Source organism: Eschrichtius robustus, chromosome 6 (genome assembly GCF_028021215.1).
Source record: "Eschrichtius robustus isolate mEscRob2 chromosome 6, mEscRob2.pri, whole genome shotgun sequence".
Taxonomy (NCBI): Eukaryota; Metazoa; Chordata; class Mammalia; order Artiodactyla; family Eschrichtiidae; genus Eschrichtius; species Eschrichtius robustus.
In genome coordinates, this window is record NC_090829.1 from 76,266,163 (window position 1) to 76,287,478 (window position 21,316).

The 21,316-nt window shown below is 42.7% G+C and overlaps 1 protein-coding gene across 1 annotated transcript in view; it reads left to right on the forward strand.

Moving 5' to 3' along the window:
• Positions 1-2,250: 2,250 nt before the first annotated feature.
• LOC137765911 (mucin-13-like) overlaps positions 2,251-21,316 on the forward strand; it is a 38,044-nt gene continuing 18,978 nt past the window's right edge. The window contains exons 1-6 of the mRNA XM_068545662.1: positions 2,251-2,258; positions 7,469-7,563; positions 7,670-7,957; positions 12,575-12,697; positions 13,948-14,054; positions 17,479-17,534. Of these exons, the coding sequence (XP_068401763.1) occupies positions 2,251-2,258; positions 7,469-7,563; positions 7,670-7,957; positions 12,575-12,697; positions 13,948-14,054; positions 17,479-17,534 (677 nt within the window). The remainder of the gene's footprint in view (positions 2,259-7,468; positions 7,564-7,669; positions 7,958-12,574; positions 12,698-13,947; positions 14,055-17,478; positions 17,535-21,316) is intronic.

Below are 21,316 nucleotides of genomic sequence, written 5' to 3' on the forward strand. Positions count from 1 at the left end.
AAGCAGATGCCTAGCAGACCTCCATCCCTTCCTGGTCATACTTCCTTGCGTCCTCAGCAGAGAAGTGGAGTAGAAAACCACAGTAGATATCGACACTGTTGTAATAGAGTGGCATTAGCGGACCCTGGCAGTAGTGCTCTGTGGATACTTCTCTCTTGATATCTTGAAACCAGAAAAAGGTAGAGCAGTGGGCTCTTACTGGTTCAGGAGACAGGATTTGAGACCCTGCAGCTAATTATGTGACCTCAGGCCACTTTCTCAATTTTCCTAAATTCCTGGTTAGCCTTTTATAAAATGAATGCACTAGGTTGAAATGCCATGTAAAAATGGCAGAAAGGGAGAACATATTTGCAACATGTATATAAAGAACACTTGACAACTCAAAAATAAGGAGACAACTCCACTAAAAATGGACAAATGATTTGAAACAAATATTTTAAAAAGAAGCGATATGAGTGGCTAAGAAGCACATGATAAAGTGCGCCATATCACTTGTCATCAGGAGATGCAAATTAAAACCAAAGTGAGATACCACTGCATACCCTTTAGAGTGGTTAATATTATACAGACTGAGAGTAACCAAGGGTTGCCAAGGACGGGTAGCAACTGGAACTCATATGTTGCTGATGGGAATGTAAAATGGAACAGCTTTGGAAAACAGTTGGAGAGTTTGTTAAAAGTTAAACATATACCTGTCATATGCTACAGCCATTCCACACCTAAGTACTTACCCAAGAGAAATGAAAGCATATGACCACACAAAGACCTGTGCATGAATATTCATAGCACCTTTGTAATAGGCAAAACCTGGAAACAACCCAAATGTCCATCAACAGATGAATAGATAAATAAACCGTAGTATGTTCACCATATCTATACAATGGAATACTCTTCAGAAATAGGAAAAAACAAACTATTAATATATACAATAACATGGATGACTCTCAAAATAATTGTGCTGAGTCAAAGAAGCCAGACCAAAGAATAACCCCCTCCCAAATGCAGTGCATCTGTATGACTCCATTTGTATCAAATTCTAGAAAATACAAATTAATCTGTAGTGACAGAAAGCAATCAGTGGTTGCCTTAGACTGGAGGTGTGGGGAAGGATGAACACAAGAAAACTTTGGGGAGTTATGAGAACATTTGATATCTTGATTATGGTGATGGTTTCATGGGTGTGTGTACGTGTCAACGCTTTAAATATGTGAGTTTACATAAATTGTACCTCAATAAAGTTGCAAAAGAAGGGAAAAATAAAGAAAGGAAGCAGGGAAGGAGGAAGAACTGACACAGTAATACGGATGGATTTCACAAAACATCATGCTGAGGGAGAGAAGCTGGACATAAAATAACGCATACTGTACGACTCCGTTTATATACAATTCTAGAAAAAGCAAACTAATCTCTAGTGACAGAAAGCAGGTTGGCAGTTGCCTGGGGTTGGGGGTGGAGGAAAGAATAGACTGCAAAAGGGCAAGAGGAAACTTTTGGGTGTGATAGAAATGTTCTGTATCTTGATTGTAATGGTGGTTTGACATGAATATACATCTATCAAAGCTCATTGAGTTTTACACTTCAAATGGATTGATTTATTGAAGTAAATTATACCTACCTAAATAAAGTGAGTTTTAAAAGACAAAAAGAATTTTAAAAGGCCTTTGTTTAACTCTTGCTGCCAGGAATCATTCAAGCTGAGAATAATGTACCACGTATGGGCCCAAGAGGTGTCTTTGCTCGGGAAAAATATTTAAATGAGCCTCTCAGCTGTGAAGAGTAAATCCCAAATCCTATTCCTGAATGAAGATTTTTGGGACAACAGGGAACTCGCCTGCTGTGTAATATAAAAATTTTTGTTTTCACTAAGGTTAGAGTGAAAACTCTGGCTAATATTCACGAGGTGTTATTGGCTTCATTCCTCTGCCTGGGGCCAAATGCAGGGGGGTGGGGGTCCTGGATTTTAAAGAGGGAGGACTGGATTAAGAAGACCTTCATCCAAGTAATAAAGCTGGTTCCGGAAACGTGGTGAGAGGTCAGGGGCTGAGGAATAAGAGGTGAGTAGAGGACCTGCGAGGGGGGACCTGGCCCATGAACAACCACGAGTCAAGAGATCAAGTCATCTGTTTTAAGGTATTCTCTTTCTGCACTGTATTTTCCCCTCCTTGATCTGTCACACACAAACTCTCAGTAAAGTTAGGTTAAAGGTTACAATTTGATATTCACTGCTTTTGAGGACATTAATGGGGCGTCATGTCCAGGTACAGTGATATGTGGGGAGCCAGGGAAGCTTGGAGACATGAATACAAAGTTGCTAGAAGTGACCGTCAGAGAGGCCCAGAGTGGTGGTCCACAAGGAAAGGTGATAAAAACTCAGCAACAGACAGTCTGGAGAAACACATGAGGACTCCTCAGGGATTCTCAGAACTATAGCTGTAGGAAACTATGGATTTCCTGCACTCCAGTGGAGTGAGAAGAGCACAGACTATATTACTGGGTGTTTAAAGGAATGGTGACCTCCTAAAAGATGGTAGCTTGGGGATGTTTGGAATATAAAGAGATTAACTGACACCCCCCCCTCTGCCCCCCAATCTCCCAAGGATGTTTGGACCGTCCTGAGTTATTTTGGACTATGAGACAAAAATAATCCGTAACTCCTGGTTCGCCTCTTCTATCTCAAAAGCTCGGAAGGGACCTACACTATATGACCAAACCCTAACTAGTAATTGCCTTTGTCTGGTTTGACGTCAGTTAATTACTGGACTTTGAACCTGAGAGAGAGTTAAAAAGAAAGATAGCTGGAGGGAAATCATTTTCTCCCTGGATTACGTAGCAAGAACATCTAAAATGAAAGCCTTCATTCACCTCAGTCTTCTTGCCCTCCTCCTTTCTCTAATCTCAGGTAAGGAACATTTAAAAATTTTAAATTCTTTTAATCATGTTTGTTGTCTCTGGGATAGAATCAGCAGGCTTAAGCTTAATTCCCACGGCCCCATTAGGTGGACTATTTTGTGGATGAAGTTTCCTCTCCAACTGGGCTCAAAGACACAAGGCATTTCAGTCTGTGATGAAGGCAGATAGAAGAGTAGTAAAAGAGGCTTCTGGACTAAGATTTGGGGTTCAGCAAGCCAGAGATTTGTCCCTGAGAATCCTGAGGCCAGACAAGAACAAATTGGTAGTTCCAAGGGCTCAGTGCCCTAGAATCTCCTTCTCTTTAACCTCCAGGTGTCATTTGGGTCCTAATGCAGAGCAGGGACCTGGTTTAATCCCTGAATGTGGCATCAAGAGTTCTTTTTTGCCCCTTACTCATGGGGGTCAAGGCTTACCTCTGGGCAAATCCCTTAATCCCTCTGAGTATTGGTGGGCATTCCTGTCAAATGTGGATGCTCATATCTATTCCACAGGCCTGCTGGGCACAGGGTAAGCCCTTGATAAGTGAGAGTAGTAGGAGGAACGGGGTAGCAGCTGTCGAGATGGCCAGTTGGTGAACTATTTTCTTGCTCCTGGGAGAGCATTTGCCTATGAATGACTGGTTAAGCCCAGCCCTGTTCAAGGTGAAGAGCCAGATTCTGTCATCCAGGGGCTTCCAGACCCAAGGGGGAATTAGGTAACATCTTCAGCAGTTTTCTATATCCAAAGGTTTACGAATAGCTTCCTCACTAAAACTTTTGCTTTTAATAATTTTTTTAACCGATTATCATTGTCAGAGCTCTTAGAGACAATTAAGGGTTCTAGAAAAGTGATTATAGGATCACTAAGAGTACACTACCCCATGTGTCCAGGGGTTCCTAAGATTTGAAAAAAGGCAGCTTTGATGATCAGCATAGCCCTTAGGGCAAAAACCATCTATATTCATCTTATTCTTTAAAAAGTTCATGTCTCTAGAATTATGAATGGGTAAACATCACTAGAAAACATTTTGAAGAAGTTTAATACATTAAATACCTTAATGAGGTATTTTTAGTTCATCATTCTTTAAACACAACCCCTTCCCTACCATCCCTCAGCTAATAAGCAATGTAATGGAAAATTGAGGCAATTGCTATAAACTGTAAAAAGACAAAAGGAGGCCATGTCCAGGTAGTAAACAGCTCCACCTGGTGGCATTTCAATTGCCCTCACTGAGAACTGCTCTGAGGAGTATTAAACTCAGATTGACAGTTCTGCAACTACAGGCATAAATGATATTACATCTTGTAATATTATGACATGTTGATAGTAATATATAATTAATATTTCATATTATAAATTATAGTAATATATTATAATAATAATAATACAATAAATAATATTAACTCTTCATCATATTTTTCTACAAGTTGAGCTAACAGGCCAGATACCATCATATTTTTCAGTAACTTTTTTTTTTTTTGGCCGTGTCTCGCGGCTTGCGGGATCTCAATTCCCTGACCAGGAATGGAAACTGGGCCACGGCAGTGAAAGCCTGGAATCCTAACCTCTAGGCCACCAGGGAACTCCCTAGTAACATTTTTCCAGTTTTGTCTGTTTAATTTTTAATTTTATTTATTGTGGGTTTTTTTTTTAAGAAGTAGTCATGTATTTTCATTTTTAATGTAATCCACTACATTTATTTTTCGGAAAAAAAAACGGATTGGGTACTAATTAGTATTAAATAATAGCAACTGTCATTATATATTCAATGTTATGTCTTCTGAAACTTAATATCTTTGTTCCTCCGGCCGAGAACCAAACTGTTTCACCTCAGCTGCCTCTTCAACCACAGGTGTTACCACCACCACGAGCGCAACTACTTCTAGCACAGTAACTACTACTCCTACCACCACCACGAGCACAACTACTTCTACCAAAGAAACTACTACTCCTACCACCACCACGAGCGCAACTACTTCTACAACACAAACTACTACTCCTACCACCACCACGCGCTCTCCTACTTCTACCACAGAAACTACTACTCCTACCACCACCATGAGCTCTCCTACTTCTACCACAGTAACTACCACTCCTACCAGCACCACGAGCTCTCCTACTTCTACCACAGTAACTACTACACCTACCACCACCACGAGCGCAACTACTTCTACCACGGAAACTACTACTCCTACCACCACCACGAGCGCAACTACTTCTACCACGGAAACTACTACTCCTACCACCACCACGAGCGCTCCTACTTCTACCACAGTAACTACTACACCTACCACCACCACGAGCGCTCCTACTTCTACCACAGTAACTACTACACCTACCACCACCACGAGCGCTCCTACTTCTACCACAGTAACTACCACTCCTACCACCACCACGAGCGCTCCTACTTCTACCACAGTAACTACTACTCCTACCACCACCATGAGCTCTCCTACTTCTACCACAGTAACTACTACTCCTACCACCACCACGAGCGCAACTACTTCTACCACAGTAACTACTACTCCTACCACCACCACGAGCACAACTACTTCTACGAAAGAAACTACTACTCCTACCACCACCACGAGCGCAACTACTTCTACCACAGTAACTACTACTCCTGCCACCACCACGAGCGCAGCTACTTCTACCAAAGAAACTACTACTCCTACCACCACCACGAGCGCTCCTACTTCTACCACAGTAACTACCACTCCTACCACCACCACGAGCTCTCCTACTTCTACCACAGTAACTACTACTCCTATCACCACCATGAGCGCAACTACTTCTACCACAGAAACTACTACTCCTACCACCACCATGAGCGCTCCTACTTCTACCACAGTAACTACTACTCCTACCACCACCACGAGCGCAACTACTTCTACCACAGTAACTACTACTCCTACCACCACCACGAGCACAACTACTTCTACGAAAGAAACTACTACTCCTACCCCCACCACGAGCGCAACTACTTCTACCACAGTAACTACTACTCCTGCCACCACCACGAGCGCAGCTACTTCTACCAAAGAAACTACTACTCCTACCACCACCACGAGCGCTCCTACTTCTACCACAGTAACTACCACTCCTACCACCACCACGAGCTCTCCTACTTCTACCACAGTAACTACTACTCCTATCACCACCATGAGCGCAACTACTTCTACCACAGAAACTACTACTCCTACCACCACCATGAGCGCTCCTACTTCTACCACAGTAACTACTACTCCTACCACCACCACGAGCGCAACTACTTCTACCACAGTAACTACTACTCCTGCCACCACCACGAGCGCAACTACTTCTACCACAGTAACTACTACTCCTGCCACCACCACGAGCACAACTACTTCTACCAAAGAAACAACTACTCCTACCACCACCACGAGCGCTCCTACTTCTACCACAGTAACTACTACACCTACCACCACCACGAGCGTTCCTACTTCTACCACAGTAACTACCACTCCTACCACCACCACGAGCGCTCCGACTTCTACCACAGTAACTACTACTCCTACCACCACCATGAGCTCTCCTAAATCTACCACAGTAACTACTACTCCTACCACCACCACGAGCGCAACTACTTCTACCACAGTAACTACTACTCCTACCACCACCACGAGCTCAACTACTTCTACCAAAGAAACTACTACTTCTACCACCACCACAAGCGCAACTACTTCTACCACAGTAACTACTACTCCTACCACCACCACGAGCGCAACTACTTCTACCAAAGAAACTACCACTCCTACCACCACCACGAGCGCCTCTACTTCTACCACAGTAACTACTACTCCTACCACCACCACGAGCTCTCCTACTTCTACCACAGTAACTACCACTCCTACCACCACCACGAGTGCTCCTACTTCTACCACAGTAACTACTACTCCTACCACCACCACGAGCACTCCTACTTCTACCACAGAAACTACTACTCCTACCACCACCACGAGCACAACTACTTCTACCAAAGAAACAACTACTCCTACCACCACCACGAGCGCTCCTACTTCTACCACAGTAACTACTACTCCTACCACCACCACGAGCTCTCCTACTTCTACCACAGTAACTACCACTCCTACCACCACCACGAGCGCTCCTACTTCTACCACAGTAACTACTACTCCTACCACCACCACGAGCGCTCCTACTTCTACCACAGTAACTACTACTCCTACCACCACCACGAGCGCTCCTACTTCTACCACAGTAACTACTACTCCTACCACCACCACAAGCGCAACTACTTCTACCACAGTAACTACTACTCCTACCACCACCACGAGCACAACTACTTCTACCAAAGAAACTATTACTCCTACCACCACCACGAGCTCTCCTACTTCTACAACACAAACTACTACTCCTACCACCACCACGCGCTCTCCTACTTCTACCACAGTAACTACTACTCCTACCACCACCACGAGCGCAACTACTTCTACCACAGTAACTACTACTCCTACCACCACCACGAGCTCTCCTACTTCTACCACAGAAACTACGACTCCTACCACCACCATGAGCTCTCCTACTTCTACCACAGTAACTACCACTCCTACCACCACCACGAGCTCTCCTACTTCTACCACTGTAACTACCACTCCTACCACCACCACGAGCGCTCCTACTTCTACCACAGTAACTACCACTCCTACCACCACCACGAGCTCTCCTACTTCTACCACAGTAACTACCACTCCTACCACCACCACGAGCGCTCCTACTTCTACCACAGTAACTACTACTCCTACCACCACCACGAGCTCTCCTACTTCTACCACAGTAACTACCACTCCTACCACCACCACGAGCGCTCCTACTTCTACCACAGTAACTACCACTCCTACCACCACCACGAGCACTCCTACTTCTACCACAGAAACTACTACTCCTACCACCACCACGAGCACAACTACTTCTACCAAAGAAACTACTACTCCTACCACCACCACGAGCGCTTCTACTTCTACCAAAGTAACTACTACTCCTACCACCACCACGAGTACACCTACTCCCTTCACAAATATCCCAGGTAAGAGCAATTCCCTCAAAGCTTCTCACTGAGGAGTCACAGTATTGTGGAGGATGGTAGTTAAGTTTGTTCCACCAGAGTAGGGAAGTGCATATAAAGAGACCCAAGGTGTCCTTGGATATGAACCCCTGGAATTAAAATGTCTGGGTCACAGAGGCTAATAGTAATGGCAGACATGCTAAAAGATTGCCTGCAGTTCCATTCTCCTTTCCTCAAGTTATTTGCCAGATGTGGAATATTTTTATGAACTTGGACTTTATAAAAGCTACTTTTTCAGCTTCCCTCTCCCTAGTAGATTTTTGCAAATAGTTTCAACTTCTCTGAGGTCAGGTGCAAATAAGCACTGATTCTCCAGCCCCACTGGTCTAGATCCGTGGTCTACTGAAGGAAAGAGTCATTTCTACCCTGATTCCTCATCAAATGTTATGGAAAAATATGACATTACAAAGGTAGCTGATCACAATTTAGAATTTGAGTTAATTCATGGAATTTGAGCCTGAGAGATTAAAAAGCCAAACAACAGCAGTACTCAAACAGTCCTAGACATGATCAGAGCCATGGTCCAAAGGACAGATGTTTGGGGATACTATCTAAGAGATGATGATTGACCTCAAGCCCAAGTTACTGAAACAGAAAGCACTTGCCTCATTTACCAAAGTTTAGAGCAGGGGTCAGTAAACCTTATCAGTGAAGGCAAACTAATAAATATTTCAGGTTTTGTGGGCCATGATAAGGTCTCTCTTACAACTACTCCTCTCTGCCATATTAGCATCAAAGCAGCCATGGACAATATACAAATGAATGTGCCTGATTGTGTATCAATAAAACTTTATTTATAAAAACAGAGGACTGGCCAGAATTGGCTCACAAGTCATAGTTTGCCAACCCCTGGTCTTAAAGAATCCTCAAACCTAGGCTTAAAGGGTCTAGATAAACCCTGTTATTCTCAGTTAGGGAAACTGAGGTCCAGTGAGGGCAGCAACTTGCCCAGGGTCAAAGAGCAAGTTGATGTTTCCCTATACTTACTTCTTTTGGCTTCCCCAGTGTTCTGCAATAGATCTAAGAAATGGATGATTAAGCAAATGGAGCCAGAGCCTGTATCAAAACCTGGTTCCCAATCTTCTTTCATGTTTGCAGGGGCCGCTCTGAAGGCTAGGTCAAGAGGGACACAGCTACACAATCAGTTCTCCTGCAGTCAGGAAAGGGAGCTCTTCTAAGCTGTTTCTGCTTCCCCAGACACTCTCTCAGAGTAAGGCAGTCTTCTTGTGCTCTGACCCTACACTAACTATGGGGCATGGGCCAAATCACTTCTCTCTTGGCTTCAACATACTCACTGGTAAAAAGATGTGATTGAACTAAATAGCCACCAAAATCCTTTTCCCACTGTAACATCCTGTGATTTTATTCCTGGCACACAGAAAAACTAACAAGTCTGTCCTCTATTGCCAGGGAGAAAGCACACCAGGAGTTATCTGACCAGTATATCCAGAATGGAGCTGCACTCAATTTCTTCCCTAGGATTTGCCAAATCATCCTTGCAATGTGGCTGAGGCTTTTTAAAAAGCCATTTCCTTTACTTAGAATATTGGTTTACACCTTCTCAGAGAGGTGACCCTTACTGTTGTTTATGAGGTACTGCACTACGCCTCCTGTGTCCCATGTAGCCTGTTTTTTTCACTCTTAAAAATTTTATTTTCAATAGACTTTGTTTTTAGAGCAGTTTTAGATTCACAGCAAAATCAAAAGGAAGGTAGAGTTTGCATATTTCCCTACCCCCACAGCTGCATAGCCTCCCTTATTATCAACTTTCCTCACCAGAGGGTACATTTGTGACAATTGATGAATCTACACTGACACATAATAATCACCCCAAGTCCAGTTTACATTAGGGTTTACTGTTGGTGTTGTATATTCTGTAGGTTTGGACAAACGTCTAATGACATGTATCCATCATTATGGTATCATAAAGACTATTTTCACCTTCCTAACAATCTACTGTACTCTGCCCATTCATTCCTTCCTCCCTGCTAACCCCTGGCAACCCCTGATCTTTTTACTGTTGCCATAGTTTTGCCTTTTTCAGAACGTCATGTAGTTGGAATCGCACAGTATGTAGCGTTTTCAGATTGGCTTCTTTCATTTAGTAATATGCATTTAAGATTCCTCCATGTCGATTTTCAAGGCTTGAACACTGACTAATATTCCATTGTCTGGCTGTACCAGTTTGTTTATCCACTCACCTACTGAAGGACATGTTGGTTGCTTCCAGGTTTTGGCAGTCATGAAGAAAACTGCTATAAGTATTCGTTTGCAGGGTTTTGAGTGGATATAAGTTGACAAATAATAAGTGATTACTTAGCATTTACACTGAGTAAATACTAAAGCATGCACTTGTGGGGTCATATAGTTAAGAGTATGTTTAGTTCTGTAGGAAACTGCCTGCCTGTCTTCTAAAGTGGCTGCACCATTTTACACTCCCAACCAGTATCAGAGCTCCTCACCAGTACTGTTTTATTTATTTTTTATAAAAGTCAATTAGGCCCATAGTTATGGAAAAAGAAGCTTAAATGGGGCAAAAGTATATGCAATAAAAACTAAATATCCCTCCTATCCTAGACCCCTAGGACCCAGACCCCCAGTTTTCTTCCCCAGAGGCAACTTCTGTGGCCAGTTTTTTGTGTTTGTGCAAATACAAACACATAGACGTATATGTTTCTATGTATTCCCTCCTTTTAAAAAAATATTTAGTTAGTTAGTTAGTTAGTTTTGGCTGCACTGGGTCTTCGTTGCTGCATGCAGGCTTTTCTCTAGTTGCGGTGAGCAGGGGCTACTCTTCGTTGCGGTGCGTGGGCTTCTCATTGCGGTGGCTTCTCTTGTTGCGGAGCACGGGCTCTAGGCGCGTGGGCTTCAGTAGTTGTGACCTGCGGGCTCAGTAGTTGTGGCTCGCAGGCTCTAGAGCATAGGCTCAGTAGTTGTGGCGCACGGGCTTAGTTGATCCGCAGCATGTGGAATCTTCCCAAACCAGGGCTCGAACCCATGTCCCCTGCATTGGCAGGCAGATTCTTAACCACTGCGCCACAAGGAAAGTCCCCCCATCTTTTTTTTTTATCATAAGAGAGAGCATGTTATTTCTGGCTATATACCCAGGAATGGAATTGCTGGATCATATGGTAGTTCTATTTTCAGTTTTTACCACATGATCCAGCAATTCCATTGCCGGGTATATATCCAGAGAAACAAAAACACCAATTTGAAAAGATACATGCGCATGATAGAATATTACTCAGCCATAAAAAGAATGAAATTCTGCCTTTTGCAGCATTGTGGATGGACCTAGAGAATATTATGCTTAGTGAAATAAGTCAGAGAAAGACAAATACTGTATGATATCACTTATATGTGGAATCTAAAAAATAATACAGATGAGTATATATGCAAAACAAAAACCGACTCACAGATAGAGAAAACAAACTTATGGTTACCAAAGGGGAGAGGGACAAATTAGGGGTATGGGATTAACAGATACAAACTACTATGTATAAAATAGATAAGCAACAATGATATATTATATAGCACAGGGAATTATAGCCATTATCTTGTAATAACTTATAATGTAGTATAATCTCCAAAAATACTGAACCACTGTAAACTAATGTAATATTGTAAATCAACTATACTTCAAAAAAAAGAGACCATGTTATACACATTGTACCTCATATGTAGTCTCTTTTTTTTTTTTTTTAAGCAACGATTTGCACCTACAGGATTATTAGAATCTTAAGACACTTCTGAAGGTTGTCAGTTACTTGATCTATTCTGAAATCAAAGCTCAGGATCATTTCATTTGACAGAGATAAAGGAAATGGCTAGCCAAGATCACCATTTGGCCACTGACCTAACTTCCCTTCTTGGATCCCATCAGTTCTCCAAAGATAAGGAAGATGATGCACCCTGCCTGCTCTAGGAGTCCTGGCCAGTGGTATAGAAACCATTGTAATATTCTTCTCTCCATTTATTCAGGTCATCCACTCAGAAAGCCAGAGAGTAGAGTGGCCCTTCATCACTTCCTCTTAGAATTTTCACTGAGTTAATCCACATTGTTCCCTTACTCTCCCTTGCCTTTCCTCGTGGGTCTGTATACCATGTATGCTAACCAGAATATCTAGTTTCTTTGGGGAGCTTTTGGCATGGTCTTCCCTATAAGTCAATTATTCATATCTTCCAAAAACAAATATGATGCTTTCTCTAAAATGGTTTTGGAGAGCTCTACCTAGTGTTAGAGAACCAGACATCAAGGTTCTGGAGGATCCTTGAGGTCCAAAGTGTTTCTTTACTCCTTGGAGTTAGAAGAATGCTGTCTCTCTCTGAGCAGACTCTTACCCACCAACCTCTGACCTTTACTGTTGACAAGTGCTTGGCTCCAGAATTTTAGCAACAAGCTTCCTAGAAACATAAGAAAATATGTATTTGTTATGTATTTGTTTCAGCTGTTCTAAGGGTGTGCCATGGAGTAACACAGCCAAGGAATAGAAAGTGCCCAGGAGATTTAAAAGTATGTTTCTTGGTGTTTTTTGTTGTCATCCTATGGATTTTTAATCTCTTTCTACTGTATCTCAGGTCCCAGCAAACCTTGCCAAGTGGATCCCTGTGAGGGTGGTTCTTCATGTGTTAATCTGCATGATAGACATTTTTGCCTGTGTTCAGAAGGGTATTACTATAACTCTTCTACATGCAATAAAGGTGAGTTACAAAGGATGAATCATGGAGAGCTGTACCTCAGACCTAAGTGGAATAGAAAACTTAAAATAATGGCAAAAAGAGCTTCCATAATACTAAAGTTAGAGGAAAATTTAGAGGCAACAAAGGCCAGCCAAGTAGAAAAAAGGTTCTTGTCTTTATCTCAATGGAACCTAGTGGGAGAGGAAATAGGCCAATTCAGATTTGTGAGCTAGTCCTAGAGGTACGGGAGTAGATGGGTCCCTTCCTTAAACTGTTCAAGGGAATGGTGCCATGGGGTCAAAATGAGAATGATAGATGTCGGAGTCCCTGGAAAAGTACACAGGCTGCATAAATACAAAGTGGTGCTGTTACATGGGGACACTGATGCAGAATAAGGTGATTTCCTAAAACCACAGAGTCAGACAAACCAGGAACCTGGTCTCTGACCTTGGTTCAGTTCTCTGTCATAGGATTTGCTTGTTCTATAACAGCAAGCCCTATTTTTGGAGACTTAAGAGCCTCTCAGCTCTGGAAATGAACTTTAAGAGCAAATCGACCCTATACTTTTTTGGTTATATCAGCTGGGTGCTATGAAAGTCCAAGGCTGTTTCCTGAGTTACATGTTTTTGTCTGTTTTATGAATGAGAAATATCCCTCCTTGCCAGAACAGACCAACTGTACAGGAAATGAATGCATTGTGTTGGCCACAGAAATTAGAGATATCCCCAAAGCCAAAAGAATGTTCCTGTTTTTAGCACTAATACTCTCATTTCTGGGGATCCACTCTAAGTAAATGACTCCATATGTAGAAAGGTTTGTGCATGAAGATGTTCATTGCAACTGTTTTTTTCCCTCTTAAATAATTAAAAGCACTGAAAACAAAAAAATGACTGCATCAATGAAGGAAAGATGTATTTCACAGAATATTATGTAGCATTTAAGTTAATTATGAAGACTAAGTAATGATTTGGAAAAATGTTTACTATTAATAATAAGTAAAGAAGACTCATGATACAAACTTGGAATTATAACGATGTAAATTAAGCACACACACACACACACACACACACACACAGAGCTGGGAGAAATATACCAAAATGAGAATAGTTGTGGTAGGTTAGGTCAGGTTTGGGGTAATGTTTTTCATATTTCCAGATTTCCTGTAGTATCATCATATGTTTAGAATTTTAAAAAATAAACTATGCTTTAAACAAAATGGAAATGACCCTCTTTACATTAAATATCACAGAGAGATTCTGCTTGAATTTCAGGAAAGATATTCCCTGCTACAATTACGGTCAAAATATCATCTACATCCGGCTTGGAAGATGAAAGTTCTGAGGCCTACCAGGAATTACACCTTAAAATTACTACATTTGTAAGTATTTTCCAAACATCCTTCCTCTATAAATATTCTTTATTCTAACACTGACTTGTAGAGTGTAGACTGGTGTTCGGGTGGTACATGCTGGTACAGCTGTACCGATGGTTCAAGTAGTGAAACGCATGCTTATTGGTTTGTAAACAGTAGCTGTTCCAAACTCCTGGGGGCCACTGCTTCCTGGTTGCCCAGGCTCCTCCTCTGGGACCCTGGGTCCTCACTGTGATCCTGCACCTAGAGGGGTAACATCTCGCACAGCAGAGGGCCTTTAGAAGCCACCTCCAGCCATGCCATACTCATTCATACAGAAATATTCTTAAATATTTTTAGGTGGACAGAGAAATGTAATAATGTTTTAAAATAAATTACTTCCATAGAATTGAAGAGAAAAAAAAATTAAAGATGATGATTTTTTTTTCCTTTTTACAATCAAATTTGCATACTAGTCTGGCTTTTTTAATGTCTGGAAGAGGAAGTCCATCTGAATTAATATGTTACTTCTTTTTCCCATTGTCAAAAATGTCAAAATGAACAACAGCTTCATTTCATTTTGATTATTGTGAGTGTGTCGACATGAAAGAGATGGAGATCTCTATTCTGGAACCACAGATGTCAGAGCTGGAAGGTCTTAGAGAGGGTGTCCAGCCAGTGTTTCTCAAAATTTAGTTTTGAAGGGAAAAATGTTAGCTTGGAAATATGTCTTAGAACTCTAGGTGGAGAAACACTTTATTTTTTTTTTAACATCTTTATTGGAGTATAATTGCTTTACAATGGTGTGTTAGTTTCTGCTTTGTAACAAAGTGAATCAGCTATACATATACATATATCCCCATATCTCCTCCCTCTTGCGTCTCCCTCCCACCCTCCCTATCCCACCCCTCTAGGTGGTCACAAAGCACCGAGCTGATTCCCTGTGCTATGCGGCTGCTTCCCACTAGCTATCTATTTTACATTTGGTAGTGTATATATGTCCATGCCACTCTCTCACTTCGTCCCAGCTTACCCTTCCCCCTCCCCGTGTCCTCAAGTCCATTCTCTACATCTGCATCTTTATTCCCGTCCTGCTCCTAGGTTCTTCATGACCTTTTTTTTTTTTTTTTTTAGATTCCACATATATGTGTTAGCATACTGTATTTGTTTTTCTCTTTCTGACTTACTTCACTCTGTATGACAGACTCTAGGTCCATCCACCTCACTACAGATAACTCAATTTCGGTTCTTTTTATGGCTGAGTAATATTCCATTGTATATATGTGCCACATCTTCTTTATCCATTCATCTGTCGATGGACACTTAGGTTGCTTCCATGTCCTGGCTATTGTAAATAGAGCTGCAATGAACATTGTGGTACATGACTCTTTTTGAATTATGGTTTTCTCAGGGTATATGCCCAGTAGTGGGATTGCTGGGTGGTATGGGTAGTTCTATTTCTAGTTTTTTAAGGAACCTGCATACTGTTCTCCATAGTGGCTGTATCAATTTACATTCCCACCAACAGTGCAAGAGGGTTCTCTTGGAGAAACACTTTAAAAAACTAACATCTTAATGGGGGCCCAGGAAGCACGGTGGCCACGAAAATGGACCAGAAAGTACAGAATAACAGTCAAGGATCAGGAAGGCTAAGTAACTGACCGAAGGTCACCCAGCTGATGAGTGAGGATGGGGGATTTGAACCCAGACCTGCCTGACCTCAGGGCTGCTTCTCCTTCCCTACTGGCTCCATTGTGCAATGAGGTCTGGGCAGGCCTGTTAGCATAGTTCATGCCCTCCTGCCCAGTCTTGCAGCCCTTCAGACTGAGAGGTGTATATCCCCAAATCCTCAAAGGGTGACCTGATAGAAGAAGAAAAAAGGAAAACCTTTTTCCTATGCCAGATGCTAATTTTGCAATCTCATTTTTTGGGATTCAGAAAATTAAAAGTGCAATGGTCAGTAGGGGAGCTGGATAGAACCTTGGAAGTCATCCAGTGAACTTGTTCCTAAGTAGATTCCCAGGGCCCTGATGGTTTACAGAAATACCCGCTCTTCCTGATATTTAAAAGAATTAAAAGGAATATGGACATATTCTGGATACAAGGTTGCCCAGACTAACTAGAGCATCAAATATATTTGAATTTGACTAGAATAAAAGAGAAATGATTTAACATCTTTTTAAATGACATTGGTTGCCATGATTTTTTAAAATGTGGGGTCCCCGTGGGAGAAAAATAATAAAATTCTTGGATTATATAATAAAAAAATTTGCACCAACCCAGTTCAACATTCATGTAATAAATATGGAGATGGGGTCCAAAGAGAGGAAGACATGTCCAGGGTCATATCTTTCAACTGGTGTTTGTTGAGTGTTTCCTAGGCATTGCCCTGTGCTGAGTGCTATGGAATAGGGATGGGGATGGGCAGGTGGCAGGCGGTGGGGGGTGTCATAAGAAAGAGAAAACGAACCCCATTCTTGGCATCAAAGAACTTATGTTCTAATTGAGACCCCCATCCTACCTCCACCTCAGCCCTGCCAGAGGTCCCAGCTTAATCTCTGGCCACTTGTTAACAAGTGTCTAGAATTGTCTCTGCTCTTAGAACGCAACTCAGGCCTAAGAAGATCTACCTGTGCTGGAGCCCCTTCCAGCTCACAAAGCCATGTATCATATATTCTATCTCACTTTCTCCACATGATAGCAATATGTGGTGGGAATTACTGCTATCTCAAATTTTCCAATGAGAAAGTGAGGTTCAAAGCAGTTAAATTTTGCGAAAGCTAAGCGGAGAAGTTTGGCACTTCAGCCTGCTGCCTTCTGAGCCGCACTGCTTCTGAGCATTGGTGTGGGCTGCTCCTTCTTCCACTTCCTGGCCCCGCACTACCTACTGAAATGCTTTACAGCCCATCTCCTCTATGAAGCCCTCTCTGGTTCTCTGCGACTAGATGAGAGTTTCTTTGCACTTCCACGGTAGATTCTACTCTCTCTGGCACTTACCTCTCTCAACTTCATGGTGTAACCTCTTATTTGATCAGAGGCTGGTTCTGCCCATCTTGGTAATCTCTGTGTCTCAGGCATGATGCCTTGGTAAGGTAGGCATTTAAGTCTTCCTTAGGTAAATTGATGAGTGTATAAAGTATGCATATAGGTAAGTCTAACAGTAACTTTGAAAAGACAAAACAAGTCAGTCACGTTATTTTTAAGAATATTGATTTGGCTGGGTGCTTCAGATTTCCATCTTCTTCCTGGGTGGCTCTGAATTATATCAGAATCTTCCTATGTTAGAGCAAAAATTACTGAAAGGTATTAGAGCGCGTGGAAAGAATAAATAATTTGTTGTGTTATAGTTATATAAATGAGTTTAGAAATGGATTTATGTTAAAACCTAGATGTAATATCGCTTGTCCCCCCTCTTTGTAGTTGTTCTTAATTCTGTTCTTCTTCTCCACAGTTTAAAAATGCATTTAACAATACTGATTACGGACAGACTGTAATTCATAAATTAAGGTAAGTTTGCTGTGGACCGATGGGGTACTTTGGAAGCAGGCTGTGTTTGCCTAACTTCTGTGTTCTCTTGCATACCCCATGTGGCACTGAGGCCCTAGGATGGCTAGTCACAGGTCAAGAAGAGATGATTAGTCTGAGTACCACGGAGGGCCCTGCCTCTGATGTCACATTGACCCAGGCCTGGGTGGGCAGGGTATAACCTGGGGATGGCAAGATGCTGCCTGTGATTGGCTACTCAGCAACTTGCACATATAGTCCAGGGCATTACCTGGTTCTGTTTGTTTGGTTTGATGCCTTGGCTACAAACCACACCTGGTCAATCCCTGGAATGTGCATTCCAGGGGGTCAGGAGGAGAATGAATGGCTCATGGCCATCTCTTCCCTCATAGGGGGGAATGAGGCAGACAGGAAGACCCCAGTCATGCACCTGGCTACTGAAGGGCCTGTCGTGAGCTCTTTCTACAGTAAGAACAAGCATGCAGTGGGCATATCAACATGCAGTGACCAGGGTTGCATGCTATTTGGGAACCCAAAGAGGCAGAGGATTCTCAAGAAGTTAGTGATTCCATCTTGGCCTTCTCTGAAGCGTATTGATACACGTGTGCTACAGGCTGAGGAAAGAATGCTCTAAGGCAGGGGTCCCCAACCCCCGGGGGCGGCACAGCAGAAGGTGAGCGGCAAGCGAGCAAAGCTTCATCTGCCGCTCCCCATCGCTCCCCATCGCTCCCCATTGCTCCGCATGGCTCCCCATCGCTCGAATTACCGTCTGAACCAACCCCGCCCCCATCTGTGGAAAAGTTGTCTTCCATGAAACCGGTGCCTGGTGCCAAAAACGCTGGGGACCACTGCTCTAAGGTGAACAGAACCATGCAGAAAAAGCAGCTTTAATGTATTTATATTTTATGGCTTTACTATTGCATCTATCTTTTTAAAGTTTGTCAAGTCCTTTGTGGAAAAACATACTATATATATTTAGATATGTGAATTCAGAGAAGACCTCCTAAAAGTGGTGAGTTTTGATCTTGGCGGTGAGCAAGGTGCACATGTGATGGGTAGCCAGAAGGCCAGCAGGCAGCTTAATGGGAGGCACGGTGCAAGCAGCAGGCAGAGAGGCTGTGTCCCAACGCCGAGGCTGGAAGCTGGAGGTACAGCAGACTGCTGAAGGTCTATGCATTGCTGAAGGGCATCAGGTTTGATTTAGGGGACAACAGGGAGTTCATGCGTCGGGATGACTGGATAAAAACAGGAACAGTGAGGTGTAAATCTGTGCTTGGATCCCTGCCTTGGCACATTATTGCTGTGTGACTGGGTAGGCATTTTAACCTCTCTGAACTTTTGTTGCCTCATCTCTATAACTGGAATAATCTGATCAACCTTCCCAGAACCCTGGGAGGAGCAAATGAGATACCTTTGGAAAGATTCCCTGCGCAAAGTGCCTGGCACGTAGTCAGTTTCAACAAGTTAGTTCCCCTTCTGTTTCCTTTCCAGAATATGGGACCCTGCAAGTATGATGGAGAGCTGGTCCCACAGAGTCACTTGGGGAAACTGTGGCACTCCTTCCGTTCTTAAGGAGTTACTGAAAGGGGAGTTTGGAGGCAACCCCTTACCTGTGAGCTCAGTGTCCTGACAGGAGGGACTCCCCCAGCAGGGGGGCCATGGCAGGCAAATAGACCTCAGTCTCACCTCAGAAGGCATTTCTTAGGCTCCATACCAGTGCCCTCTCCTCTGAATCCCCAAGCTCTTTATTTACTGTCCAAATGTTGGAATTGGAAGGATCCTCAGAATTTCTCTGACACTCAAACCTCTCTTTGGACAGAGGAGAACACTCAGGCTGAGGGAAGCTGGGACTGGTCTTGGACCACAAAAGATGGTGGCTATCCTGGGTCTAGATCTCTGGGCTCTTAACTCAGAGGCTAGTGCTCTAGTCATTTATACTACAGCTTTTTGTCACTTAAGAACACGGCCGCTCCATCATTTCCTTGAACTGTTCTGTAAGTGTCATGTCTTGTCTCCTGAATGGAGAGTATGCTAGCAGCTTCTTTAAATGAATGAATTATGGATGGCATTTCTTTCCTAGCCCCACTGCAAAACTATACCACAGATCGCTGGTCATCTTTCAACTGATAAAGAAAGCTTGTATCAAGTACCCCTTTCTCACTGCCCTATACCGTCCACTGTCACCTCCAAATCCCATCATGAACAAATCATGATAGGAAATGTTAAATTAGAATTCTGAAGCCCATTTTGCTTTTTGGACTCCCTTTTGAGGTGATCATTCCTAAAAACAGAATTTGGTTCATGTTTTGGATTTTCTGGATTGTTCTGCAGAACCCACATGGCTGTGAACATTTTCTAAGTAGGCTGGCTATGTTTTCAAGCTTCTCTATTTCTTCAAAAGTCAGAAAGGAGTATCGGAAAACAATTGGACAGGAAAAATATATCCTGAGTCTTAAAAACACACAGCCACAAATCAGAGAGGGAAGAAGTTTTTTTTGTTGTTGTGGTTTTTTGTTTTTTTGTTTTTGTCACAGAAGTCCCTTTTAATAGTGAAAGACTGAAAATAACCTCAATATCATAATAGGAGATTGGTTAAGTACATTATGATACATGCATGGGATGGAATATTATGCAGCCATTTCAAATGATGTACACATTTTAAATGATGACAGGAAAATATTCACAACGTACCAAAAAATGAAAATGTATGCTAAAAAGAAGCATGTATAAAGGATTTTACCTTGCAAAAGTAAAATATATGCATGAAAAAAGACTGGTAATATTTAGAATCAGAAAAACAATTATTTAAAAATAAGAGTAATATACGCTTATTGTAAAAAATTTGGAAAAAACAGAAAATATGAATAGAAGACAAAAAAATCACTGACGGTCTCTCAACTCAGGGATATTTATGCATTTTGGTATATTTCCTTCGACTCTTTTTTTTTTTAAATAAATTTTTATTTAGTTATTTATTTATTTTTGGCTGCATTGGGTCTTCGTTGCTGCGTGCGGGCTTTCTCTAGTTGCAGCGAGCAGGGGCTACTCTTTGTTGCAGTGCATGGGCTTCTCATTGCAGTGGCTTGTCTTGTTGCAGAGCATGGGCTCTAGTCACGTGGGCTTCAGTAGTTGTGGTTCGCGGGCTCTAGAGCACAGGCTCAGTAGTTGTGGCGCACGGGCTTAGTTGTTCCACGGCATGTGGGATCTTCCTGGACCAGGGCTCGAACCCGTGTCCCCTGCATTGGCAGGCGGATTCTTAACCCCTGTGCCACCAGGGAAGTCCTTTTCCTTCTATCTCCATTTCTATGAAAGTTGCTTCATCTGGTAGGCAGAAGGATCACTCCAGGATCTCTGAAGCTGGTCCTCAACAGTGTAGCCATGGAGAAAAGGAAGAGCATGGCAGCAAACACAGGGATGGCAGGAGACAGCTGGACAGCCAGGTAGCGGCATTCGAAGGCGAAGAAGAGTGTACGTGTCCCCAGGATGAGGAAGAGGGTCAAATAGAAGATGCCCTTTTGCCGGGCCATCATCACGCGGCCATCACAACAGAAGGTGTTCCTGCCTGGGAGTTTCTCCCATTTCCGTGTCACCTTCTTTCTCACCACCATCACAGACATGATTGGAATTCCTGGTCCAAAATGGGTTTTGTGATTACAAGAGGGAAGAAACAAAAGCTGAGCCCAGCTTCGAAATCACGTTGCCTGATATTGCTTCCGCTGGGTCAAACATCATCAGAAGTCCAATTTCTAGCCCTGGAAAACAGTCTTCTCCTGATAAACTGGCCC